The sequence below is a fragment of the Somniosus microcephalus genome, chromosome 23 (assembly GCF_052327205.1).
Source record: "Somniosus microcephalus isolate GS21.2 chromosome 23, FLI_Smic_1.0, whole genome shotgun sequence".
NCBI classification, from domain to species: Eukaryota; Metazoa; Chordata; class Chondrichthyes; order Squaliformes; family Somniosidae; genus Somniosus; species Somniosus microcephalus.
The window spans coordinates 8,030,715-8,054,232 of NC_141009.1; the positions used below are offsets into that span (position 1 = coordinate 8,030,715).

General features: G+C 48.0%; 1 protein-coding gene across 1 annotated transcript in view; it reads left to right on the top strand.

The window, feature by feature from the left end:
• prrt1b (proline rich transmembrane protein 1B) overlaps nt 1-17,889 on the top strand; it is a 25,523-nt gene extending 7,634 nt beyond the window's left edge. The window contains exons 2-4 of the mRNA XM_085965331.1: nt 2,500-2,951; nt 8,124-8,261; nt 10,443-17,889. Coding sequence (XP_085821457.1) covers nt 2,500-2,951; nt 8,124-8,261; nt 10,443-10,592 — 740 coding nt within the window. The 3' untranslated portion in view covers nt 10,593-17,889. The remainder of the gene's footprint in view (nt 1-2,499; nt 2,952-8,123; nt 8,262-10,442) is intronic.
• The last annotated feature ends 5,629 nt before the right edge of the window (nt 17,890-23,518 follow it).

Genomic DNA, 23,518 nt, shown 5'->3' on the forward strand with positions numbered 1-23,518 from the left:
AGTAGACTCCTGTGAGGTTGCTCATAAGCTGACGGATTTGTTCTCTTACAATGACAGGGGTATTATACCGAGTAACAAGCAATGCATCTTTCTGTTGCTAGGGTGGAGGTGCGTGCAATGCGGGTCTTGTTTTAAGGCCACAAAAGCTTAATTGCTGTATAGTTACATCCTGAGGTTAACTAGAAGACAAAGGCAAAATACTGCGGATGCTGGGGAAATCTGAAATAAAAACAGAAAATGCTGGAAACACTCGGCAGTCAGACAGCATCCGTGGAGAGAGAAACAGTTAACGTTTCAGTTCGATGACCTTTCGTCAGAACCGGAAAAAGTTTGAGATGTAACAGGTTTTAAGCAAGTGCAGAGGCAGGTAAAGGGGGGAGGGGAGGAAAGAACTAAAGGGAAGGTCTGTGATCGGGTGGAAGGCAGGAGAGATTAAAAGACAAAAGGGATGATGGTGCGAGGTGAAAGGAGATGGTAATGGGACAAGTAAAGAAACAAAAGATGAGTCTTGATGAGATGTAAATGGGAATGGCTGAATCATCAACAGCTGCCACGTGAAAAAATGTGGACAAAGGTTATGATCTGAAATTGTTCAATAGGCAATATCAGATCAACCTCTTGTTCTACAGCTCTCCTCCATTTTATGTTGACTTTGATGGAAATTAAAATGGGGAGAGATGTGTAACAGGCGGCCAATCCGCTATCGCCCGTCTTACACTATCGGCCAAAGTCAAAATCGCCCCCAATCGCCCCTTAGGTCAGGGTACAGTAGCATAGTGGTTGTGTTACTGGGCTAGTAATCCAGAGGCCTGGACTAGGGTTAGCATGGGTTCAAATCCCACCACGGCAGCTGGGGGATTTAAATTCAGTTAGTTAAATAAATCTGGAATGAAAAGCTAGTATCGGTAATGGTGACCATGAAACTACCGGATTGTCGTAAAACACCATCTGGTTCACTCTAGGGAAGGAAACCTGCCGACTTTACCCGGTCTGGCCTATATGTGACTCCAGACCCACAGCAATGTGGTTGACTCTTGACTGCCCTCTGAAGTGGCCCAGCGAGCCACTCCGTTGTACCAAACCACTACAGAGAAGTATCACCACATGGACTGCAGCAGTTCAAGAAGGTGGCTCACCACCACCTTCTTAGGGGTGGGCAATAAATGCTGGCCTTGCCAGCGACACCCACATCCTATGAATGAATTTTTTGCTGGGGAATTCTCTCGGTGGATTGGCAGCTATTGTTAAATTACCAGGCCTGAAGAATACAGCGGGAAATACCTAGCTTTCTTTTGCTTACTTAAGCTTAAACTTTGAGCGTGTGTGACAAATTGTGAGGCTTGAAGTTTGAGAGAATGTAAAACTGAGTTTTATTATTAAACAAGATATGTTAAACGGAAAAGCTTTCTTGCCCTAAATTACATATATAAAATGTACAAAAGTACGTTTGCATATTAAAATAAAATTCACCTCAAGGATAAGCTGTGACTGATGGCGGTGTAACCACCTCAGGGTGTTTCTCGCCGTTAAAGGCATGAGATGAAGTTGATGGTAATGGTGTTGATGATTTGACTCAACTTATTGGGCTCGATTTTCCAAGCTCCGAGGAGGCGGGAGTGGTGGGAAAATTGCAGAATCGGGGGGCAGGAACCCATCCCGCCCCCAACCCGCCTCCGTGCCAATGTCCCAGGAGGTGGGTACCCGACCTGTGCTGGGACCCGCCTCCCCGAGGCGGGAAGGGGATTAGTGCCAATCAACTGCCTGTTAACAGGTAGTTAACAGGCAGTTTTTGGCCTAATCCCTATTTTTAGCCCTGAAGTGTGAGCTTCCCGACGGCTCCGGACCACGCCAAGTTAGCGAGGCGGACCGTCGGTCTGCAGGGGTTGGAGGGGTCGAGATGTCCGTTGTGCAGGTGAGTGATGGTGCATGTGTGCAGAGGTAAGTGTGTGAGGTAAGTGTAAAGTGTTTTAATAAGTTTTAAAATATAGCGTGGGTCAGCCACAAGTTGATGAAAGTGGGACCACAACCCAAAAAGTGGGAGTCCCGCCTCCATCACGTCCCCATTGACAAAATCCAGCCCATTAAGTCAGCTGTGGCTCAGTGAGTCGCACTCGTGCCTCTGAGTCAGAAGGTTGTAGGTTCGAGTCCTGAGGGAGCGCCGCACTGTTGAGAGTGCAGAGTCTCGAACCAGGGGTCACGGTCTCAGGATAAGGGGTCGGCCATTTAAGACTGAGATGAGGATAGATTTCTACACTTAGAGGGTTGTGAGTCTTTGGAATTCTCTACCCCAGAGGGCTGTGGAGGCTCAGTCTTTGAGTATGTTCAAGGCTGAGATCGATAGATTCTTGGATATGGGGATCGGGCGGGAAAGTGGAGTTGAGGCAGAAGATCAGCCGTGATCTTATTGAATGGCAGAGCAGGCTTGAGGGGCCATATGGCTGACTCCTGCTCCTATTTCTTATGTGCTTTCGCTCTTTTTCATATTTTGGGTTCCTTCAGACACAGCAGGGAGAGACAATGGAGCCCAAGTCCAGGAGGAATCGAGAGACAATCAGAACAGAGAGGGCACAGAGACCGCAAGACAGACAGGGGTTGTGACATTGTTTACCCCTTCTATTGAACTCAGTGAGGAGCCTCCTAGCACCCAGGGCTATGGAACTAACTCTACAGAAAGCACTGGGGGACACCATCAAGTTGTCGACTGTACTGCTCAACCAAAAAGTGCAAGTGAGGTGGAACAAGCCATGAACAGACTGGGATGTATAAACAGAGCCTATGTGGGAGAGCCTCCTCCATATTCACCGCCCGATCCAAAGACCATTCATCTACTCTACCCTTCCTATGGGACCTCTTTCGCGGGACAATTACCTGTTATGTACCAGCCAGGAGCACAGGATCAAGTCTTCTATCAGCACCAGCAAGCTCTTCCTGCACCTTATCCTTTCTCAATTGTAAGTAGTGACTGAGGTTTTACGTCTGCCTATCAATTGTGGTTATCTGAATTAAAATGATCTTCAGTTATTTGAGTTGAAGCCACCTATTCCAAAATAGCGTTAATCCAATATGAGGAATGACTAAACAAGCCCGAACTGAACTGACAAAGCTACGGGTACCCCAAAGGGACTAACACCCAATTTCTCGAAATTGCTCATTTCAGAAAACTGGTTAATATATGCTCTAAGGAAGGATATTTCTGCCTTAGAGGCGGTGCAATGATGGTTCACTAGATTGATCCCTGGGATGCGAGGGCTGTCCTATGAGGAGAGATTGAGTAGATTGGGCCTAAACTCCCTGGAGTTTAGAAGAATGAGACATGATCTCATTCAAACATATAAGATTCTGAGTTGGATTGACAGGGTAGATACTGAGAGGATGTTTCCCCTGGCTGGAGAGTCTTGAACTAGGGGGCAGAGTCTCAGCATAAGGGGTCGGCCATTTAAGGCTGAGATGAGGAGGAATTTCTTCACTCAGAGGATTGAGAATCTTTGAAATTCTCTGCCCCAGAGGGCTGTGGAGGCTGAGTCGTTGAGTATATTCAAGACTAAGGTCGATAAATTTTTGGATATTAAGGGGCCGTGTGGTTTACTCCTACTCCTAATTCTAATGTTCTTATTACATCATTGATAAGTTCTGACCAATCAGGGAGCAGCATTTCCACATCATTGGGTCGTTAAGAGACCTGCTCACAGATCCCATGGCCACTATTTAGAAGAAGAGCAGGAGGGTTCTCTATTGGCCAGATTCAATCTCTCAACCAACACCTAAAGACAATGATCCGGTCATTATCACATTGCTGTTTATGGGAGCTTGCTGTGTGCAAATTGGCTGCAGCGTTTCCTACATTACAACAGTGACTATGCTTCAAAAAGTACCTCATTGGCTGTGAAGTGTTTTGGGAGGTCATGAGAGGCGCTATATAAATGCAAGTTCTTTCTTTTATTGAGGTTAGAATGGTCCTTTCACATCCTTTGCATTCGTCCAGCCTTGGCTGAGATCTGCTAACTCAGCACAGACCGGGATCTAACGTGAGAGCTACCCGTGCCGTCTGACTTGGCTATTGATTGGATGGACTCACCGAGCCATTGTGTGCTGGGGGTCGCTGATAGTAATTCTGTAACACTGCTTTCTCCAATGACAGAACCAGTAACACAAACTGCAGCCAGTTGAAGGCTGTGTATTCCAGTTTGTAATACTTACCCCTTCAGGCAGAGTTATAAATAGGACTCTAAAATAACACGAGACCTTTCCTTGTTACCCGTGTTTGTAGAACTCTTGAGCAACGAGGAAATATAAAAAGAGATCATAAAATCATAGAATGATACAGCATAGAGGGTGGCCATTCAGCCCATCAAGTTATAACAGTATAGGTGTCTGCTGTGGCGCAGTCATAATGCAGGCTGACACTACCAGTGCGGTACTGAAGGAGCGCCGCACTGTCGGAGGGGAAATACCGAGGGAGTGCTGCACTGTCGGAGGGGCAGTACTGAGGGAGCGCTGCACTGTCGGAGGGGCGGTACTGAAGGAGCGCCGCACTGTCGGTGGGGAAATACTGAGGGAGTGCTGCACTGTTGGAGGGGCGGTACTGAGGGAGTGCTGCACTGTCGGAGGGGCAGTACTGAGGGAGCGCTGCACTGTCGGAGGGGCGGTACTGAAGGAGCGCCGCACTGTCGGAGGGGAAATACTGAGGGAGTGCTGCACTGTTGGAGGGGCGGTACTGAGGGAGTGCTGCACTGTCGGAGGGGAAATACTGAGGGAGTGCTGCACTGTTGGAGGGGCGGTACTGAGGGAGTGCTGCACTGTCGGAGGGGAAATACTGAGGGAGCGCTGCACTGTTGGAGGGGCGGTACTGAGGGAGTGCTGCACTGTCGGAGGGGCAGTACTGAGGGAGCGCTGCACTGTCGGAGGGGCGGTACTAAGGGAGCGCCGCACTGTCGGAGGGGCAGTACTGAGGGAGCGCTGCACCGTCAGAGGGGCAATACTGAGGGAGCGCTGCACTGTCGGAGGGACAGTGCTGAGGGAGCGCTGCACCGTCGGAGGGGCAGTACTGAGGGAGCACTACACTGTCGGAGGGGCAGTACTGAGGGAGCTCCGCACCGTCGCAGGGGCAGTACTGAGGGAGCGCCGCATTGTCGGAGGGGCCGTCTTTCAGATGAGATGTTAAACCGAGGCCCCGTCTGCTCTCACAGGTGGACGTAAAAGATCCCGCGGCACTATTTTGAAGAAGAGCAGGGGAGTTCTCCCCGGTGTCCTGGCCAATATTTATCCCTCAATCAACATCACTTAAACAAATTATTTAGTCATTATCACATTGCTGTTTGTGGGAGCTTGCTGTGCGCAAATTGGCTGCCGCGTTCCCTACATTACAACAGTGACCACACTTCAAAAAATACTCCATTGGCTGTAAAGCGCTTTGGGACATCCTGAGGGCGTGAAAGGCGGTAAATAAATGCAAGTCTTTCTTTCTAGTCTTGTGTTTCTCCCCCAAACACACCACAGCCAACACCCGAGAAAACATCTTGCTTTGAAGCCAGTAAAGTTGACATGTAAGAGACTTGGAGGGTATGACGTTAGAGCAATGGACTTCAGTCAGGAGACCTAAGTTCTGGTTCTGTGACATTTCCACCAAGTCAGTCTCGCTTGGTTTACGAGGCACTGTGAGGAAGGAGGGAGTCCGACACATCAACCAGTGGTATTGTCGATGCAAGTGGGAGATGTCCAGAAATTGGATTCATTTTGTCATCCTGATTAAAAACAATAGATTCACATGGGGAAGGAGAAGAAAGTAGAAGAAAATTATAAGGAAAAAAAGAAGGAAAATGTTTCAATTTAATTTGGTCTGATTGTTTTTCCCATCAGTCTCTCTCTCACCTTACAAATCAGTGTTGGAGCCTATAAATGTTCAACGTTATGATGAAGTCTTGTTGCTTTCTATTTACGGTCTACCTAGTTTTAAAATGGCCTGTGAAACAGATTAATCTGTAAATACTCCCGACTGTCCCGAAATTACATATTACATATTATTTGCAGCACAGAAACAGACCATTCGGCTCAACAGGTCAATGCCGGTGTTTATGCTCCACACGAGTCTCACTCTTCTGCTCTTTCCCCATTACCCTGCAGATTTTTCCTTTTCAAGTATTTCTCCAATTCCCTTTTGAAAGTTGATATTGAATCTGCTTCCACCGCCCTTTCAGGCAGCGCATTCCAGATCGCAACGACTCACCGTATAATAAAATATCTCTTCATCTTCCCTCTGGTTCCTTTGCCAATTATCTCTCAATCAATGCTACCAGACAAACAAATTATTGCTGGGACCTTGCTGTGCACAATTTGGTTGCTGCATTCTCCTCCATTTTAAGTGACTACACTTCACAAATATTTAAACAAAATATTGCGGATGCTGGACACCTGAAATAGAAACAGAAAATGCTGGAAACACTCAGCAGGTCAGGCAGCAACTGTGGAGAGAGAAACAGAGTTAACGTTTCAGGTCAATGACCCTTCATCAGAACTTTGCCCTGAATATAATGTTGATAGTACAAATTTGGTGATAAAGGTATGAAATTGGTCTAAAATTTAAACTCCAGGTCTTCAAATTTAATTCCCCATTCATTTTACCATCTCCTTAAACAGGTTCAATGTGATAAGGGAACATTAGCACAGTGGTTATTGTTACTGGACCAGTAGGCCTGGACTAATGATCTGGATGACACAAGTTCAAATCCCACCACGGCAGCCAATTTAAATTCAGTTAATTATATAAATCTGGGGAAAAAAAGCTAGTATCAATAATGGTGATTATCAGATTGTTGGAAAAACCCATCTGGTTCACTAATGTCCTTTAGGAAAGGAAATCTGCCGTCCTTACCCGGTCTGGCCTATATGTGACTCCAGACCCGCAGCAATGTGGTTGACTTTTAACTGCCCTCTGAAATGGCCCAGCGAGACACTCAGTTGTGCTCACCACCATGTTCCCAAGGGCAATTAGGCATGGGCAATAAATGCTGGCCTTGCCAGCGACGTCCACATCCTGTGAATGAATTAAAAGAAAGAATATCAAGGCAACATTGCATTTTTGTTTTTGATGGTAGGATCAGCTCAACATCGTAAATTACTTGTTGCTTGTTTAATGATGCAAGCACAACAACTGAACATCGTGCGTGTGTGTGTGTGAAGCTCGTCATACACGCCACATGACCCCGCTGAGAGTTCAGTGCAAGTGGGTCATCCAGCTCTGATCTTATCAGCAGAGCCTGAGCTAAAGACAGGAGGCTTAAGTTACAGCACTGGCGTAATGATTAACTGAAACTTCTTCCTTTGATCGCTCTACCCTAGACCCGGTAATGTGACCTAGTCCTGTGTCTCCACTCAAACCAACCATAGCCAACATACTTTAAGGCAGTAAAGTTCACCCGGACGAGACTCTGAGGGGCTTGGAGGATGTAACCTATCCACATCTACCCTAATCTCTTGTGCTTGAATATAAAGGAATATTTAAGAGCAAACGTTAACTCCACTAACTTAACACGAGCATGATGGACACAAAATTCTGACATCCAGTGACTTGTCTGGCAAGATAATGTGCGTCACAGAAATAAAACTCACCTGATCTCGGCAATAGTCTAATTAAGTGGCACAGTCTGTGTATTCTTCCGTTAGTATCTTCAACCATTGCTTAACACGGGATTGAGTTCCAGTTTGGCAGTTGGACTCAATAGAACAACCCGTGTTTATACAATGCCTTTTAATGTAGTAACACATACCAAGGTGCTTCACAGGAGCGATTATCAGACAAAATTTGACACCGAGCCACATAACGAGATATTAGGACAGGTGACCAAATCTTGGTTCAAGAGGGAGGTTTTAAGGAGCGTCTGAAAGGAGGAAAGAGAGGTAGAGAGGCGGAGAGGTTTAGGGAGGGAATTCCAGAGCTTAAGGCCTCGGCAGCTGAAGGCACGGCCAATGGTGGAGCGATGGAAATCAGGGATGCTCAAGAGGCCAGGATTGGAGGAGCGCAGAGATCTTGGGGGGGGTTGTAGGGCTGGAGGAGGTTACAGGGATAGGGAGGGGCAAATGCTGCAATTTTATGTCTACTTTTAGCCATTTTTCCCTATCCCTTGCAGTATAATTATCCGTTACCTGGAGTCCAACCAACACAGGAACAGAGGCGGCCCCCCAAGGACTACATGGTGGAATCTGTTCTGGTGACGGTCTTCTGCTGTCTGCTGTCAGGAATTCTGGCCATCATCTTCTCACACGAGGTAGGAATGATTAATTGGGCTAATTTCCTACGCCTACTTTTTCCAATTTATGCAAAGGAGATTTATACCCAAGGAAGTTGGATCATTAAGCCCTTGATATCTGCTGAATAGGGCCATGTGGTTACCGCTGACAAACATGCTATATTTGATTGCATGGTCATCATCATCTGAAGCCATGCCGCTGGCTTCCACATTGAAGCCATGCTCTACCTGCTCTATTGCTCCACCACATCTCTCCACCCTCCACTGTTTCTGTGCTGTCAAATGGCTCTTCTGCTCATGAATGAGACATAACTTCCTCCAGCTCAACATTGGGGAGACATCGTCTTTGGCCCCCCGCCATAAACTCTGCACCCTCGCCACCCACTCCAACCCCTCCCTGACCACGATCTCAGACTGAACCAGACCGTTTGTAAGCTCAACATCCTGCTCGACCCCGAGCTGAGGTTCCAACCCATAGCCTCTCCATTACAAAGACCGCCTGGTTCCACCTCCGTAATATCATCTGCCTCCATCCTCACCTAAGCCGTCTGCCACTGAGGCCCTTGTCTAACTCTTTGAACCTTCCAAGTTTGAGTATCCAATGCTCTCTTGGCCAACCACCCATCCTCCTCCTTCCAGTAACCTCATCCAAAGCTCTGCTGCCTGTATTCTATTCCACACCGAGTTCTGCTCACCAATCATCCTGATCTTGCTGATCTACATTGCCACCTGCTCCTCCAATGTCTCAACTTTAAAATTCTCATCCTTTTATTTAAGATCCCTCCAATGGCCCTCTTCCCTTCTGACCTCTGTAACCTCTTCCAACCCTACAACCCTCTGAGATCTCTTGGTTCCTCTGACTCTGGCCTCTTGTGCCTTTAGCTTTACCCTCGGTGGCTGTGCTTCCAGCTGCCTAGCTCCCACAATTCGTAAAACCCCTTCGCCTCTCTACCCTCTCCCTTCCTTTTAGGCCATCTTCAATACCCACCTCTTTGACCAAGCTTTTGGTCACTCCTCCGAATCTCTCCTTCTCTGGCTCAGTATCCATTTGTCCTCACGCCTCTGTGAAGCGCCTTGGGAAGTTTTTCCAGGTTAAAGGTGCTATATAAATGCAAGCTGTTGTATGAGAGCTGTGACCGTCTCACACAGAGCGTGTTTGGTTTGAATTGGAATGGTTGGGTGCAGCTGCATATAGATACTGATGGGCAAACCTGTAGACAAACACCATTAAACTTTGTCTTTTATTTTTACACTAATTCAGCTAAGGTGGCAGGGTTTTCTCTCCTTGAATATTGTTGTTAACATTGCTACAGGTACAATCAAATAGGACAATGGAGACTGTTCTTTGGCAGCAGATTCAGCCTTGAATGAGGCATAACTTCCCTCCGCTAAACACTGGGCAGACCAAAGTCATTGTCTTTGGCCCCCGTCATAATCTCTGTACCCTCGCTACTGACTCCATCCCCCTCCCTGGCCCTCACACCCAATCCAGCTGCCTGACTGAGATCGTAGAATACTCAGAGCAGCACATTCCAACCTGAGTTAGCTCAGAAACGGGAACCAGACTGGAATATGAGCTCAGAACTGGACTCGAACCGGACTGGACTATGAGCTCAGAACTGGACTGGAACTGGACTGGACTATGAGCTCAGAACTGGACTGGAACTGGACTGGATTTGAGCTCTGAACTGGACTGGAACCGGACTGGACTATGAGCTCAGAACTGGACTGGAATTTGAGCTCTGAACTGGACTGGAACTGGACTGGACTATTATTATGTCCGTGAATGATTGAGACACGGACAGCAGGAGTTGAACAAAACAAGTCTTTACTGATTGAAGTCAATCGGGAAACTGAAACTACAGAGGCTCACTAGCGCCTTTTATACAGGGGTGGTCACTGCCGGTACTGCAGTCTGAGACTAGTTATTCTCTTAAAGGTACATACACAACAACTATGAGCTCAGAACTGGACTGGAATATGAACTCTGAACTGGACTGGAACGAGAGTTCTGAACTGGACTGGAACTGCCCAAAAATTCATTCATCACCCCTTAAAGTTTCGAACACTCTTAACCTACACCAAGTTCTACAATCACCATCTCGTGCCTGGTGTTGATGGTAGCCGTGATGGCTAGCGGTCACCAGTTTGTGTTTGAGTTCTCAGTTTGTTAATCGCTCATTTTCCTTCCTCTTCCAGACGCGGATGGCGATTCAAAGGGGCGACCACGGTCACGCGGAGAGCACCTCGAGGAAGGCGCGGGTACTGGTGTTGTTTAGCCTGCTCTTTGGAGTCTTTGTTTCCATTGCGTGGGTGATATACGTGGTGGTGGCACTTTATTTTGCGTAACGCGGAGTCGCAGTCGACGCGCTGATCCATTCCTGCCGGGCCCCAGGATAGTGCGGCGTCCCATCGGGTAAACTCCCGGTGCTTTGTGAATAAATTGTGTAAATAATATGGGCCTGGAGTTTGCCCTTTGTGGAGATTCAAGGATACTGCAGTTAGTAAATCTGCTTCCCATTACTGACTGCACCTGGCAGAGTATTTAAATCATCACCTGTATTGTTTCCTTTCAAACATTTTTTTTCCATTCGTTCCTGGGAATTGGGCGTCGCTGGCAAGGCCAGCATTTATTGCCCATCCCTAATTGCCCTCGAGAAGGTGGTGGTGAGCCGCCTTCTTGAACCGCTGCAGTCCGTGTGGTGAAGGTGCTCCCACAGTGCTGTTAGGGAGGGAGTTCCAGGATTTTGACCCAGCGACGATGAAGGATCGGCGATATATTTCCAAGTCAGGATAGTGTGTGACTTGGAGGGGAACTTGGAGGTGGTGGTGTTCCCATGCGCCTGCTGCCCTTGTCCTTCTAGGTGGAAGAGGTCGCTGGTTTCGGGGGTGCCGTCGAAGAAAACATAAGGGAGAAAAGATTCAAGTGATGAGATGCTCTTACCCCTTTATCCTATTCTGTTCCCTTCTGGCTCTGTTGTCAGTGCCTGCATAAGGGACAGGGAGAGAAATGACTATTCTTGGTGCTACCCACAAGTGCAACACCACACCAGCTTAGCGCTGAGAGGGAAATCCAGGCTTTTAAAATCCATCGGATGATTCAAGAGGTTGACTGACCACATGTTTCACAACATCAACTGAATGGTCCCAATGTGGGTCCATGTCACCTGAACAGGTAAATACACTGTCCAGCGTGATCCAAGCCTATGGAATTCTCTACCCCAGAGGGCTGTGGATGCTGAATCGTTGAGTATATTCAAGGCTGAGATGGATAGATTTTTGGACCCTCGGGGAATCAAGGGATATGGGGATTGGGCAGGAAAGTGGAGTTGAAGTAGGAGATCAGCCATGATCTTTGTGATGGCGGAGCAGGCTTGAGGGGATTATGAGCTCCATAGATCAGGAAAGTGCCGCATCTGATCCCCAGGCTGAATACAGTTAGCTGTAGCAGTGGTAAGGCTGGAATTCTCCAAACCAACTCCTCGGGATCAGCGCGGGAGTGGGGCGCGGGTGTGGGTGGAAATCTGCCAGGATTCCCACTCATGGTTGCTATCCAGTGACGCCTGCTGGGAAATGTGTGGGTGCGTGTGTGAGAATGATCAGAGGAGAACAGGATCGGTTTCAGGTGCGATGCCCCTCTTGGTTGAATGGCCGACACACGCTGTCAGGGCTCACCCGTTGAGCCCGAAGCAGAGGAAGCTGGAAATATCAAAAAGTTAGAGGAAAAGAACCACTTTCTGATCTGGTGGTCTTCTGGTGTAATCACGTGATCGAGCGCTGCGCTGGCATTGGGGCGAGGTAACCCTATCACGCCTGTGTAAGGAATCAGGAACTGCTGGGCACTGCCAGGCAGCCTCAGATTCCACTCACCACTGCCAGCAAATCAAATCAAATCAAATCAACTTTTATTGTCATTGTTAGTGCACAAGTGCAGTACAACGAAATGTAGGCTTGTGGCTCCCGAGAGTGTACATTTGGATTAAGACATTTAAACATTCAACATACATTTGGCTTGTAGTATATTAACATAAATATAACCATAATAAAGTGCATTGGCAGATGTGCAGGCTTTAGAGTTTATTTGTGGAGTTCAGTAGGATGACAGCCCTGGGAAAGAAGCTGTTCCTAAATCTGGCCGTACGGGTGCGAATGCATCTGTAGCGTCTCCCAGATGGCAGGAGGGCGAACAGACTGTGGCTGGGGTGGGTAGGGTCTTTGATGATGGACCGTGACCTCCGTAGACAGCGTTTCTGGTATATGTATACAAGGCTATGGACCAAGTGCTGGAAAATGGGATTAGAATAGACAGGGCTTGATGGCCAGCGCGGACACGATGGGCCGAAGGGCCTCTTTCTGTGCTGTATAACTCTATGACTCTATATGTGCTCTATGGTCGGTAGCCGGGTGCCAGTAATGCGTTGGGCAGTTTTGACTACCCGCTGCAGGGCTTTCCGGTCATAGTAGCTACAGCTGCCATACCATACTGTGATACAGTTTGTCAGGATGCTCTCTATAGTGCAGCGGTAAAAGTTAGAGAGGATCAGGGGTGACAGATTACATCCCTTCAGCCTCCTTAGGAAATATAGGCGCTGCTGGGCCTTCTTCACCAGAGAGGAGGTGTTGAGGGACCAGGAGAGGTCTTCCGTGATGTGGACTCCGAGGAACTTAAAGCTGTCCACCCTTTCCACCACAGCCCCATTGATGTGGATGGGGGTGTGACTTCCGCCTTTGGACTTCCTGAAGTCCACAATGATTTCTTTTGTTTTCCTGGTGTTAAGGGCCAGGTTGTTATCGGCGCACCACTTCACGAGATGCTGGACCTCCTCCCTGTAGGCTGACTCATCGTTGTTGGTGATCTGGCCTACTACCGTGGTGTCATCCGCAAACTTGATGATGGTGTTGGAACCATTAACAGCCACACAGTCATGGGTGAAGAGGGAGTAGAGGAGGGGGCTCAGCACACATCCTTGTGGGGCCCCCGTGTTCAGGGTCAGGGCGGGGGGGGGGGGGGGGAGGTGTGGTTACCTAATTTGACAGACTGGGGTCTGTTTGTTAGGAAGTCCAGGGTCCAGTTGCAGAGGGAAGTGTTCAGGCCAAGAGTTTGGAGTTTGGTGGCCAGCTTGTTGGGGACGATAGTGTTGAATGCTGAGCTGTAGTCTATGAACAGCATTCTGATGTAGGTCTCCTTACCATCTAGGTGATTCAGTGCCGAGTGTAGAGCAGTTGTGATTGCATCCTCCGTTGATCTGTTTGCACGATAGGCAAACTGGTGTTGGTCAAGAGAGGCAGGAACACTGGCTTTGATGTGGGCTAAGACCAGTCTCTCGAAACACTTCATTATGATGGGTGTGAGTACGACAGTTCGATAGTCGTTCAGGCACGTCACAGCCGTTTGTTTTGGCACAGGAATAATGGTAGCGGTCTTGAAGCATGTAGGGACTACTGCCTGGGCCAATGACAGATTGAAGATGGCGGTGAAGACATCAGCCAGCTGATCAGCACATTCCTTGAGTACCCGTCCAGGGATGCTATCCGGTCCAGCAGCCTTTCGTGTGTTCACTCCGCGTAGAACACCCCTTACGTCGGAGGTCGACAGAGTGAGCACCTGGTCTTCCGGGGGTAGCAAGGCTTTGGTAGCCGGCTCCCTGTCGAAGCGAGCGTAGAAGCGAGCATTGAACCGTAAGGTTCAAGGTCATTGATAGCTGCAGTCTATGGACGTTTAGGCAGCCACGATGTTTATGAATGGGCTTGGCATGTGTCAGCTGTGGCTCAGTGCGCAGCACTCTTGCTCTGAGTCAGAAGGTTGTGGTTCAAGTCCCATACAGGGACTTGAGCACAAAAATCCAGGCTGATACTCTCAGCGCAGTACTGAGGGAGCGCTGCACTGTCGGAGAAGCCGTCTTTCAGATGAGACGTTAAACCGAGGCCCCGTCTGCTCTCTCAGGTGGATGTAAAAGATCCGATGGCCACTATTTCGAAGAAGAGCAGGGGAGTTCTCCCTGGTGTCCTGGGGCCAATATTTATCCCTCAATCAACATCACTAAAACAGATTATCTGGTCATTATCACATTGCTGTTTGTGGGAGCTTGCTGTGCGCAAATTGGCTGCTGCGTTTCCTACATTACAACAGTGACTACACTTCATTGGCTGTGAAGCGCTTTGGGACGTCCTGAGGTTGTGAAAGGCGCTGGAGAAATGCAAGTTCTCTCTTTTGGTGGGCCTCTAGAATGAAGGTTTCTTCATCATGAAAAAAATAAAGTTCCCTGCATCCAACAAGGGAGGAATACATCAGTACTCAACTGTTTATGTAGCACTTTCCTTCAGTGCATCAGTGGGATGGGGTAGGAGGCCATGACAGGGTAGGTGGGACATGGTTTGTGTAAGGAAGGGATTTAATGGACCAAATGACCATTTCTCATTCCATACTCCCCAGGGTTGCCAACAATGATCCCGGTAATTATTTTTTGGGTGCACGGCCCCTTTAAGGGGCTGCGCGGCCCATTCAACACATCGCGCATGCGCGGTCTTTCACATTGAAAAGCCGGCGAGCTGGCGGCGCGGGAGGTCCAGCTATAAGGGAACACTGGTCGCCAACTCTCCAGGATTGGCCTGGAGTCTCCAGGGATTGAAGATGAATCTCCTGTGAGCAAAACTCGAGTGGAAAAAAATCATAGGGACATTAAAATCATTGAGTTTTTTTCAGTTTCTTTGAACACTTTCATTTATTATTAGTTATAAAAATATTAGAGAGAGGGGAAGTTGAATGCGGGAGGTCATGTGACAAAACCTGCAGGAAATATGGCCAAGCAATGTTGGCAACCCCAAAAACTCTCCCATGTTTTTAATGACAAACCTTCTCTGGGCCTAGTCAAAGTGAAAGCCTGCTCCCCTAAAGTAAAGATTTCCTTCACTTATTTAGGATTCTGATTGGCTGAAAGCATTTGTCAGTGCAGAGCCTGGAATTGTTGAATTCTGTCATACGCTCCAGCACTTGTTCAAATTTTGAAGAATTTTTCAACCCGGCCAGTTCAGAACTGGAAGGAAAAGAAAAAGGAGGAATTACCTTAAAAGTTGACAGCTGTTCATTGTCTTTTGAATCGTTATTAGACAAGGAGCGATGATTTGGAATCAATAATTAAACTCACAGCAATCTGCCAACACTGGATTGTTGTCAATGCGTTTTCCCCGGGGTGTCCTAGTTACAGCTCGAGGGCTGTGGAGAGTTGTTGCCAACCCGCCAGGATTGCCCCCTGGAGTCTCCAGGAATTGAGGATTAATCTCCAAGGCACTGCTGCCAGCAAAAAAAACCACGGGGAGAAAAATCATTGAAACAGTAAAAAAATTGTGGCTCTTTTTCATTCTCTTTGATGACTTTTGTTTATTAGTTATAAAAATATTGGAAATTGGGGTGGGGGTGAAACAAGGCTGTTTCACTAACAATCAAGATTCATCCAATCCGGTATCGCATCGCTTTTTACAATGGGGCCTGGAGACTCCAGGGCAACCCTTGGACAGCATGGCTGGTCAGGAGTGCTTGCATTGAGTTTTACAGCACAGAAACAGGCCATTCGGCCCGACTGGTCCATGTCGGTGTTTATGCTCCATACGAGCCTCTTCCCCACCCTACTTCATCTCCCCCCATTAACATATCCTTCGATTCTCAGAATAAGGGGTCGGCCATTTAGGGCTGAGATGAAGAGAAATTTCCTCACTTAGAGGGTGGTGAATCTTTGGAATTCTCTACCCCAGCGGGTAACTCAATGACTCTATCGGACCAAGTGCTGGAAAATGGGATTAGAATAGACAGGGCTTGATGGCCGGCGTGGACACGATGGGCCGACGGGCCTCTTTCTGTGCTGTATAACTCTATGGGGAAAAGTTCAGTTGGTTTGCGCCTCCCGTTAGCGCCTTAAGAGGGCGCTAATGGGGCGCAAAGCAACTCGTGCCCAGGCGCAGCGATGTTTGCGCCGCTCGCGAAATTAACTAGACATTTTGCAGTGGCGCTAAACACTACCGCCACGATCTCCTGTGCCGGCAGATTGTGACATCAGTCGAGTGCACAACGCCCCGGTAGCGCCCTGGACCGGATATTGAGTGGCACCCCCTGCCTTACCACCTGCCGCTAGCAACGACAGGTTGAGGGGAGCGTTTTGCAGTCAGGAAGGGACTGGGGGAGCACTATTTAAAGACGACCGCTTCCTGCCTTTTTTTGTTGGTGACATTTTTGCACCATGCATTCTGAGAGAGAGAGAGAGAGAGAGACTTCTGGAGAGATTCAACACTGTGTGAAGGAGTTTTGGGTACTGAGCAGCACTTTGCAGGTTCATTTTGATTTGCCCTTGTATCGATTTAGAAGAGACTGTGGGGGCTGCACTCTGAGCTCTTTCCCTGGGCCTCTCCATTGTTCTTTCCAGCAGACTAGATGTACAGGTCTCTCCAGGCCGAGATTCAAGGCTGCAATGAGCAGGATGTGGATGGAGAGCAAGATCAACCCTCCCCTTTAAGAACTGGCTGGCGCCAGTGTGTCTGTGTTCCATTGCTGACTGACATCACATGAGCTTCGCCAGCGCTCTGAGGTAGTACCTCGCTCCTTAAGACAAGTGTGACGCGCCTGATTTAGAGCTCCAATCATCTCCAGGAGCAATAGAAGCCAAGTTTGCCGCCGAAGGCGATAATTAGCGCCAGGCGCTAAACTTTGCGCACGGCCGATAATGGCGCCCCAAACGGGGCGATACTGAATTTTTCCCCCTATGGCTCTATGACTATGTTGTGGAGACTCAGTCGTTGAGTATATTCAAGGCGGAGATCGATAGATTTTTCAATATTGAGGGAATCAAGGGATAGATAGTGTGGGAAAGTGGAGTTGAGGTAGAAGATCAGCCATGATCTTATTGAATGGCAGAGTAGGCTCGAGGGGCCGAATGGCCGACTCCTGCTCCTATTTCTTATGTTCTCATGTTCCTTTCTCCTGATATTGCAACAGAGGCTGTTCAGGGGTCACAGAATTCCTCATCCCTTGCTCACTTCTCCGCAACTTCTTTCCCTGTAAAATTGTTACCATTTCCCCCTCAAACTCCAGGATGGGAAGAATAACCAGAGTAAACCTTCTGCTTCTCTTTACCACGTAGAGGGTATTATATTTTTTGTGTGGTTAAATGCAGTGCTACTGAAAATAGTATACATAATCTGCAATTTAAACCCTAGGATACAGAGGTAAATGCTTTTTGTGTGACTGCTGTGAAACAAGTAAACACTGGGATGCCTTTCTGCACTGCGCAGGTTACAGGTGATGTTGGATGGGTTAGTGATGAGGAGTAAAGCTGGGTTTACATACAGAGCTTTGAAGAGTCTCAGCTGTGGCTCAGTGGGAAGCACCCTTGCTTCTGGGTCAGAAGGTTGTGAGTTCAAGTCCCCTTCCGGAGACTTAAGCACAAAAATCTAGGCTGACACTCGCAGTGCTGAGAGAGTGCTTCACTGTTGGAGGGGTAGTACTAAAGGAGTACCGCACTGTCGGAAGAGCAGTGCTGAGGGAGTGCCGCACTGTCGGAGGGGCAGTGCTGAGAGAGTGCCGCACTGTCGGAGGGGCAGTACTAAGGGAGTGCCACACTGTTGGAGGGGCAGTACTGAGGGAGTGCTGCACTGTTGGAGGGGCAGTACTGAGGGGGGGGGCGCACTGTCGGAGGGGCAGTAGTGAGGAGGGGGCTGCACTGTTGGAGGGGCAGTACTGAGTGGGGGGCCGCACTGTTGGAGGGGCAGTACGGAGGGAGCGCTGCACTTTTGGAGGGGCAGTACTGAGGAAGCGCCGCACTGTGGGAGGGGCAGTACTGAGGGAGCGCTGCACAGTCGGAGGTGCTGTCTTTCGGAAGATCCCATGGTACTATTTTGAAGAGCAGGGGAGTTATCCCTGGGGTCAATATTTATCCCTCAACCAACATCACCAAAACAGATTATCTGGTCATTATCACATTGCTGTTTGTGGGAGCTTGCTGTGCGCAAATTGGCTGCCGCGTTTCCCACATTACAACAGTGACCACACTTCAAAAAGTACTTCATTGGCTGTGAAGCGCTTTGGGACGTCCTGAGGTCGTGGAAGGTGCTATAGAAATGCAAGTCTTTATTTCTTCTCCATCATTCTCTGGCAGCTGTTAGCAACACAGCTGGAGGCAGCTGACGGGAAGTGTAGCCATCGTCACCCACCCCGGGACAGCTGGTACCAGGCAGGCAGATGAGGCAGGCGAGACGACCTTGCCAGAAGGTTTGCTGCCAGCGTTGCCACGTGACGACCTGCCGGGTTTATTTCTTGCCAAGTCCTCGGGTGCGAGCTCAAGTCTTGGCACCAGCAAGGTCAAAAAATGATCAAGTGTGTTTGACCCCGGATATAATTTAGACACAAGATTTCTACATTTCACCAACCCTCAAACACACTCCCAGGACGCTTGTGGAGACAGGACACAGGAAAAAGCAACCCCAAAAATGGAGGGTTAGCAGCTTACTCACCCAGTTGAATATCAGAGGAGTGGGTCTTTGTCCCAGTTCGGAGGCAGTTCTGGCTCTCCAGGGAGTTAGGGTGATGTGTTAGGGTGATGTGATGTCTCCCGGTAGTAAATCTTAAAATATTGGGAGGATGCTTGGGAGAGTCTAGAATCAGGGGTCACAGTCTCAGGATCAGGGGCCGGCCATTTAGGACTGAGATGAGGAGAAATTCCTTCACTCGGAGGGTGTTGAATCTTTGGAATTTTCTACCCCAGAGGGCTGTGGAGGCTCAGTCGTTGAGTATATTCAAGACAGAGATCGATAGATTTTTGGATACTAAGGAAATCAAGGGATATGGGGATCGGGCAGGAAAGTGGAGTTGAGGTGGATGATCAGCCATGATCTTATTGAATGGCGGAGCAGGCTCGTGGGGCCGTATGGCCAACAACTGCTCCTATTTCGTATGTTCTTAAAACACTGCATGTTCCACTTAATGTTTGAAACAAGTTATTAAATGTTTGCAATTTGGAATAATTTTGCTTTGAGTTTTACCGTTTATGATCAGCGCAGGGACCCACATATTAATAATTCATCACAAACAACTAAATGAACCATTTTGACACCAAATATATATGCATAGATTTTTATTTCTCCCTTCAGAATAATAATGTGGAGGTGTTCAGCTCCTTTGATGCCTTGAATTCAAAATTAGCTCTCGCATTCTGGGTTTGATTTCCTCCACTTTTTAAAAAATAAAATAATTACTGAAAAACAAAATTTAAAAAAAAAGCCCTGAAGGGTGATTGCTAACAGGAGCCGATATTTTCTGCCTGTTATCTATGACGTGACCTAAGTGAATTGGAGTGTATGAGTGGGATGTGTGTGTACTGCAGTGGGGAGGAGTGAGATTTCATTTGTTTATATGTATTTATTGGCACCTACTACATTATGTTGAAGATTTAAAAAGCATGGATTAAAAGAAGATGCAATAAAATTTATTGACATCCTTTTTGTCAGCGTTTGGTTTATTTGGGTGTCTGCGTGAATAACTTTGATAGGTATGGTAACAGACGTCAAAGTCAGATTCACACTCTCTTTGGTCCATTTTGATGGGTTCATTTAGGCGTCAGTAAAGGCCAAGGTTCACATTCAGACCAGGTGACTCAATGCTACACAGTGCTTTAGTGCAAGAGGTTATAGGTCACCCCCACCCCCCAAACATTCCCAATCCCAGGCCTATCAACCGAGTGCTTAAGATATTGACCAGATACTCCAGATGTACTGGCGCAATGTATCATCAATCACATCATAACACCCTTAATGCAGAAAAATGGCCCGAGATGCTTCACAAAAGGCCTAATCAAAAAACAAAATGGACGCTGAGCCAATGGAGGAGATATTAGGAGTGCAACTGGTCAAAGAGGTGGGTCTTTAGGAGGCCCCTAAGGAGAAGAGTTTAGGGAGGGAATTTCAGAGCATAGGGGGGCTAGGCGGCTGAAGGCACGGCTGTCAATTGGGGGGCAAAGCAAGGGATGCGTGATAGGCCAGTCAGAAGAACGAAATGTTCTGGTTTGTAGGCCTGGAGGAGGTCGCAGAGATTGGGAGGGGGTTATAATGAGGCTGGAATCCTCTTTTTTCACCTCCATTTTGAATTTAACTGCCTGTGGACAGGTTTCACACAATTTGTGAAATCCAGCAGTTAAACCGAGGCGGGGATGGCTGCATCCAGGAGAAAAGTGGCTTTATACCGACCTCCTGGATCCAGTGTCCCTGCCGTATGCTCCCCTCCCCCACGAGGCCTCCGATCGCCTTCCCAGGCCACCGATCCCCACCATGAAGACCCGCCCACCCCACCGATGATGTTGAGGCCGGCCACCATCCCTTCTGCACCCCCCGGTCGACCCCCTGCTGATCCGCAACCTCCCACCACCAACCGCGATCCCGCCCCCGGACCGACCCCTCGCTCCCGCTCCACAACCGAGGCCTACCCGCCCGCAGACAGCCAGCCTCTCAATCTGGATGGACGCTGGGGGGAATCCGAGGCCTCGCGTGCAAATCAGGCCCTGTCGTTAAAGTCAGCAGGGCCTGCGGGAAACCCGGCCTCCCGCCCACCTCGGAGGCCTGCCCCCAACCCGCCTACCTGGAGAAAATTCAGGCCATGATGTTCGGGTCATTTATCTCATTGCCGTTTGTGGGAGCTTGCTGTGCGCAAATTGGTTGCTATGCTTCCTACATTACAAGGGAATATTGTTTTGATGTAATTTTACCCCGTTTCTATACAAGGCTGCACCTATTGTGTATCTTCCTCTAGCAGCGAGCAGGCAAGGTTGTGGGTTTCTCCGTACTCCCCTCCCCCCTCATGGTACACTGGAAAAGGTAAGCTGGCAGTTACAAGCATTAAAAAGCTCCAGCCTTGGTAAAAAAAAATAGAAAGAGGAAAAGAGAGAAAGAGGAGCGAAAGGAGGAGGAAAAGAGGCTGGGGTTTTTTTCTTTGGAACAGAGGAGGTTGAGATTTAATTGAGGTATATAAAATTATGAGGGGCCTGGATAGAGTGGATAGGAAGGACCTATTTCCCTTAGCAGAGCGGTCAATGACCAGGGGGCATGGATTTAAAGTACTTGGTAGAAGGATTAGAGGGGAGTTGAGAATTTTATTCACCCAGAGTGTGGTGGGGTCTGGAACTCTCTGCCTGAAAGGGTGGTAGAGGCAGAAACCCTCATCACATTTAAAAAGTACTTGGATATGCGCTTGAAGTGCCGTAACCTACAGGGCTACGGACCAAGAGCTGGAAAGCGGGATTAGGCTGGGTAGCTGTTTGTCGGCTGGCACGGATAAGATGGACCGAATGGCCTTCTATAATTAATGAAAGAGGAAAAGAGAGAGAGAAAGAGGAACGAAAGAGGAAAAGAGAGGAGAAAAAAATGAAAATAAAGAAAAAGACTTGCATTTCTATAGCGCCTTTCACGACCTCAGGATGTCCCAAAATGCTTTACAGCCAGTGAAGTACTTTTTGAAGTGCACTCACTGTTGTAATGTGGGAAAGGCGAACGAAAGATCAGATTCTCTCTCAAAAAAGCCGTGGCAACTGTGATCTTTCACCCCCTAGACAAACCCATCGCCAACTGTCGTCAGTAGACCTCAGTGCGGATGCTGAAAGCACAGCTGTGAGATCAGTAAATACCGAGTTTGATTAGAGTTTCAATATTCAGCCTATCTTTGAAACAACTGGTCGAGATTTCATCAAAGGGTGTCATGTTGCACCCACTTAACTTCAACTCTACTAAGTCTTAGAGAGCAATATATCACCACCAGACTAGTCAACGGAATCACTCGCACCACATTCAGTTATATATTGCAATCTCTGCCCAGTTATTACTGCTTAAACTCTCTGTACAATGCACTCCAAGGAATTTCTGCTGGGATCAGGGATTGATTTTTGTGGTTGGGGTGGAAACAATGGTAGTTTTTCAATAAGTTTATTAAACAGAGAATAGGCTGATAAGGTGAGATGATGAAGTAAGGTGGGAGGAGGTTCATGAGCAGCATAAACACCTGCATAGACCAGTTGGGTTGAATGGCCTGTTTCTGTGCTGTACATTCTATGTAAATTGGACTCATTTCAAAAATGTTCGATTGAAATTATATGCTTGATTGGCACCCCAATGGTGCCAGATGATGTAGGCGGGGTTTTAAATGAATTTTTTGCATCTGTGTTCACTATGGAGAAAGACGATGTAGACATAGAAATCGGGCAAGGGGACTGTGACGTACTTGAACATATTAGCATCGAGGGGGAGGAGGTACTAGCGGTTTTAGCAGGCCAAAAAGTGGATAAATCCCTAGGCCCGGACGAGATGTATCCCAGGCTGTTGTGTGAGGCAAAGGAGGAGATTGCAGGGGCTCTGACACAAATTTTCAGAACCTCTCTGGCCACAGGGGATGTACCAGAGGACTGGAGAACAGCTAACGTAGTACCATTATTCAAGAAGGGTAGCAGGGATAAACCAGGGAATTACAGGCCAGTGAGCCTAACATCTGTGGTAGGGAAATTATTGGAAAAAATTCTGAGGGACAAAATTAGTCACCACTTGGAGAGGCAAGGATTAATCGGGGATAGTCAGCATAGCTTTGTCAAGGGTAAATCATGTCTGACCAATCTGATTGAATTTTTCGAGGGGGTGATTAGGTGTGTGGATGAGGGAAATGCTGTGGATGTGGTTTACATGGACTTCAGTAAAGCTTTTGACAAAGTCCCGCATAGGAGACTGGTCAAGAAGGTAAGAGCCCATGGGATCCAGGGTGCCTTGGCGCGTTGGATCCTAAACTGGCTGAGTGGCAGGAGGCAGAGGGTGATGGTCGAAGGTTGCTTTTGTGACTGGAAGCCTGTGTCCAGTGGGGTACCTCAGGGATCGGTGCTGGGTCCCTTGCTGTTTGTGATCTACATAAATGATTTGGATGAGAATGTAAAAGGTATGATCAGTAAGTTCGCAGATGACACGAAAATTGGTGGGGTGGTAAATTGCGAGGAGGAAAGCCTCAGGCTACAGGACGATATAAACGGGTTGGTCAGATGGGTGGAAAAGTGGCAAATGGAATTTAACCCTGAAAAGTGCGAGGTGATGCATTTTGGACGGACAAATAAGGCAAGGGAATACACAATGAGTGGTAGGACCCTAGGAAGTACAGAGGGTCAGAGGGACCTTGGTGTACATGTACATAAATCCCTGAAGGCAGCGGAACAGGTAGAGAAGGTGGTTAAAAAGGCATATGGGATACTTGCCTTCATTAGCCGAGGCATAGA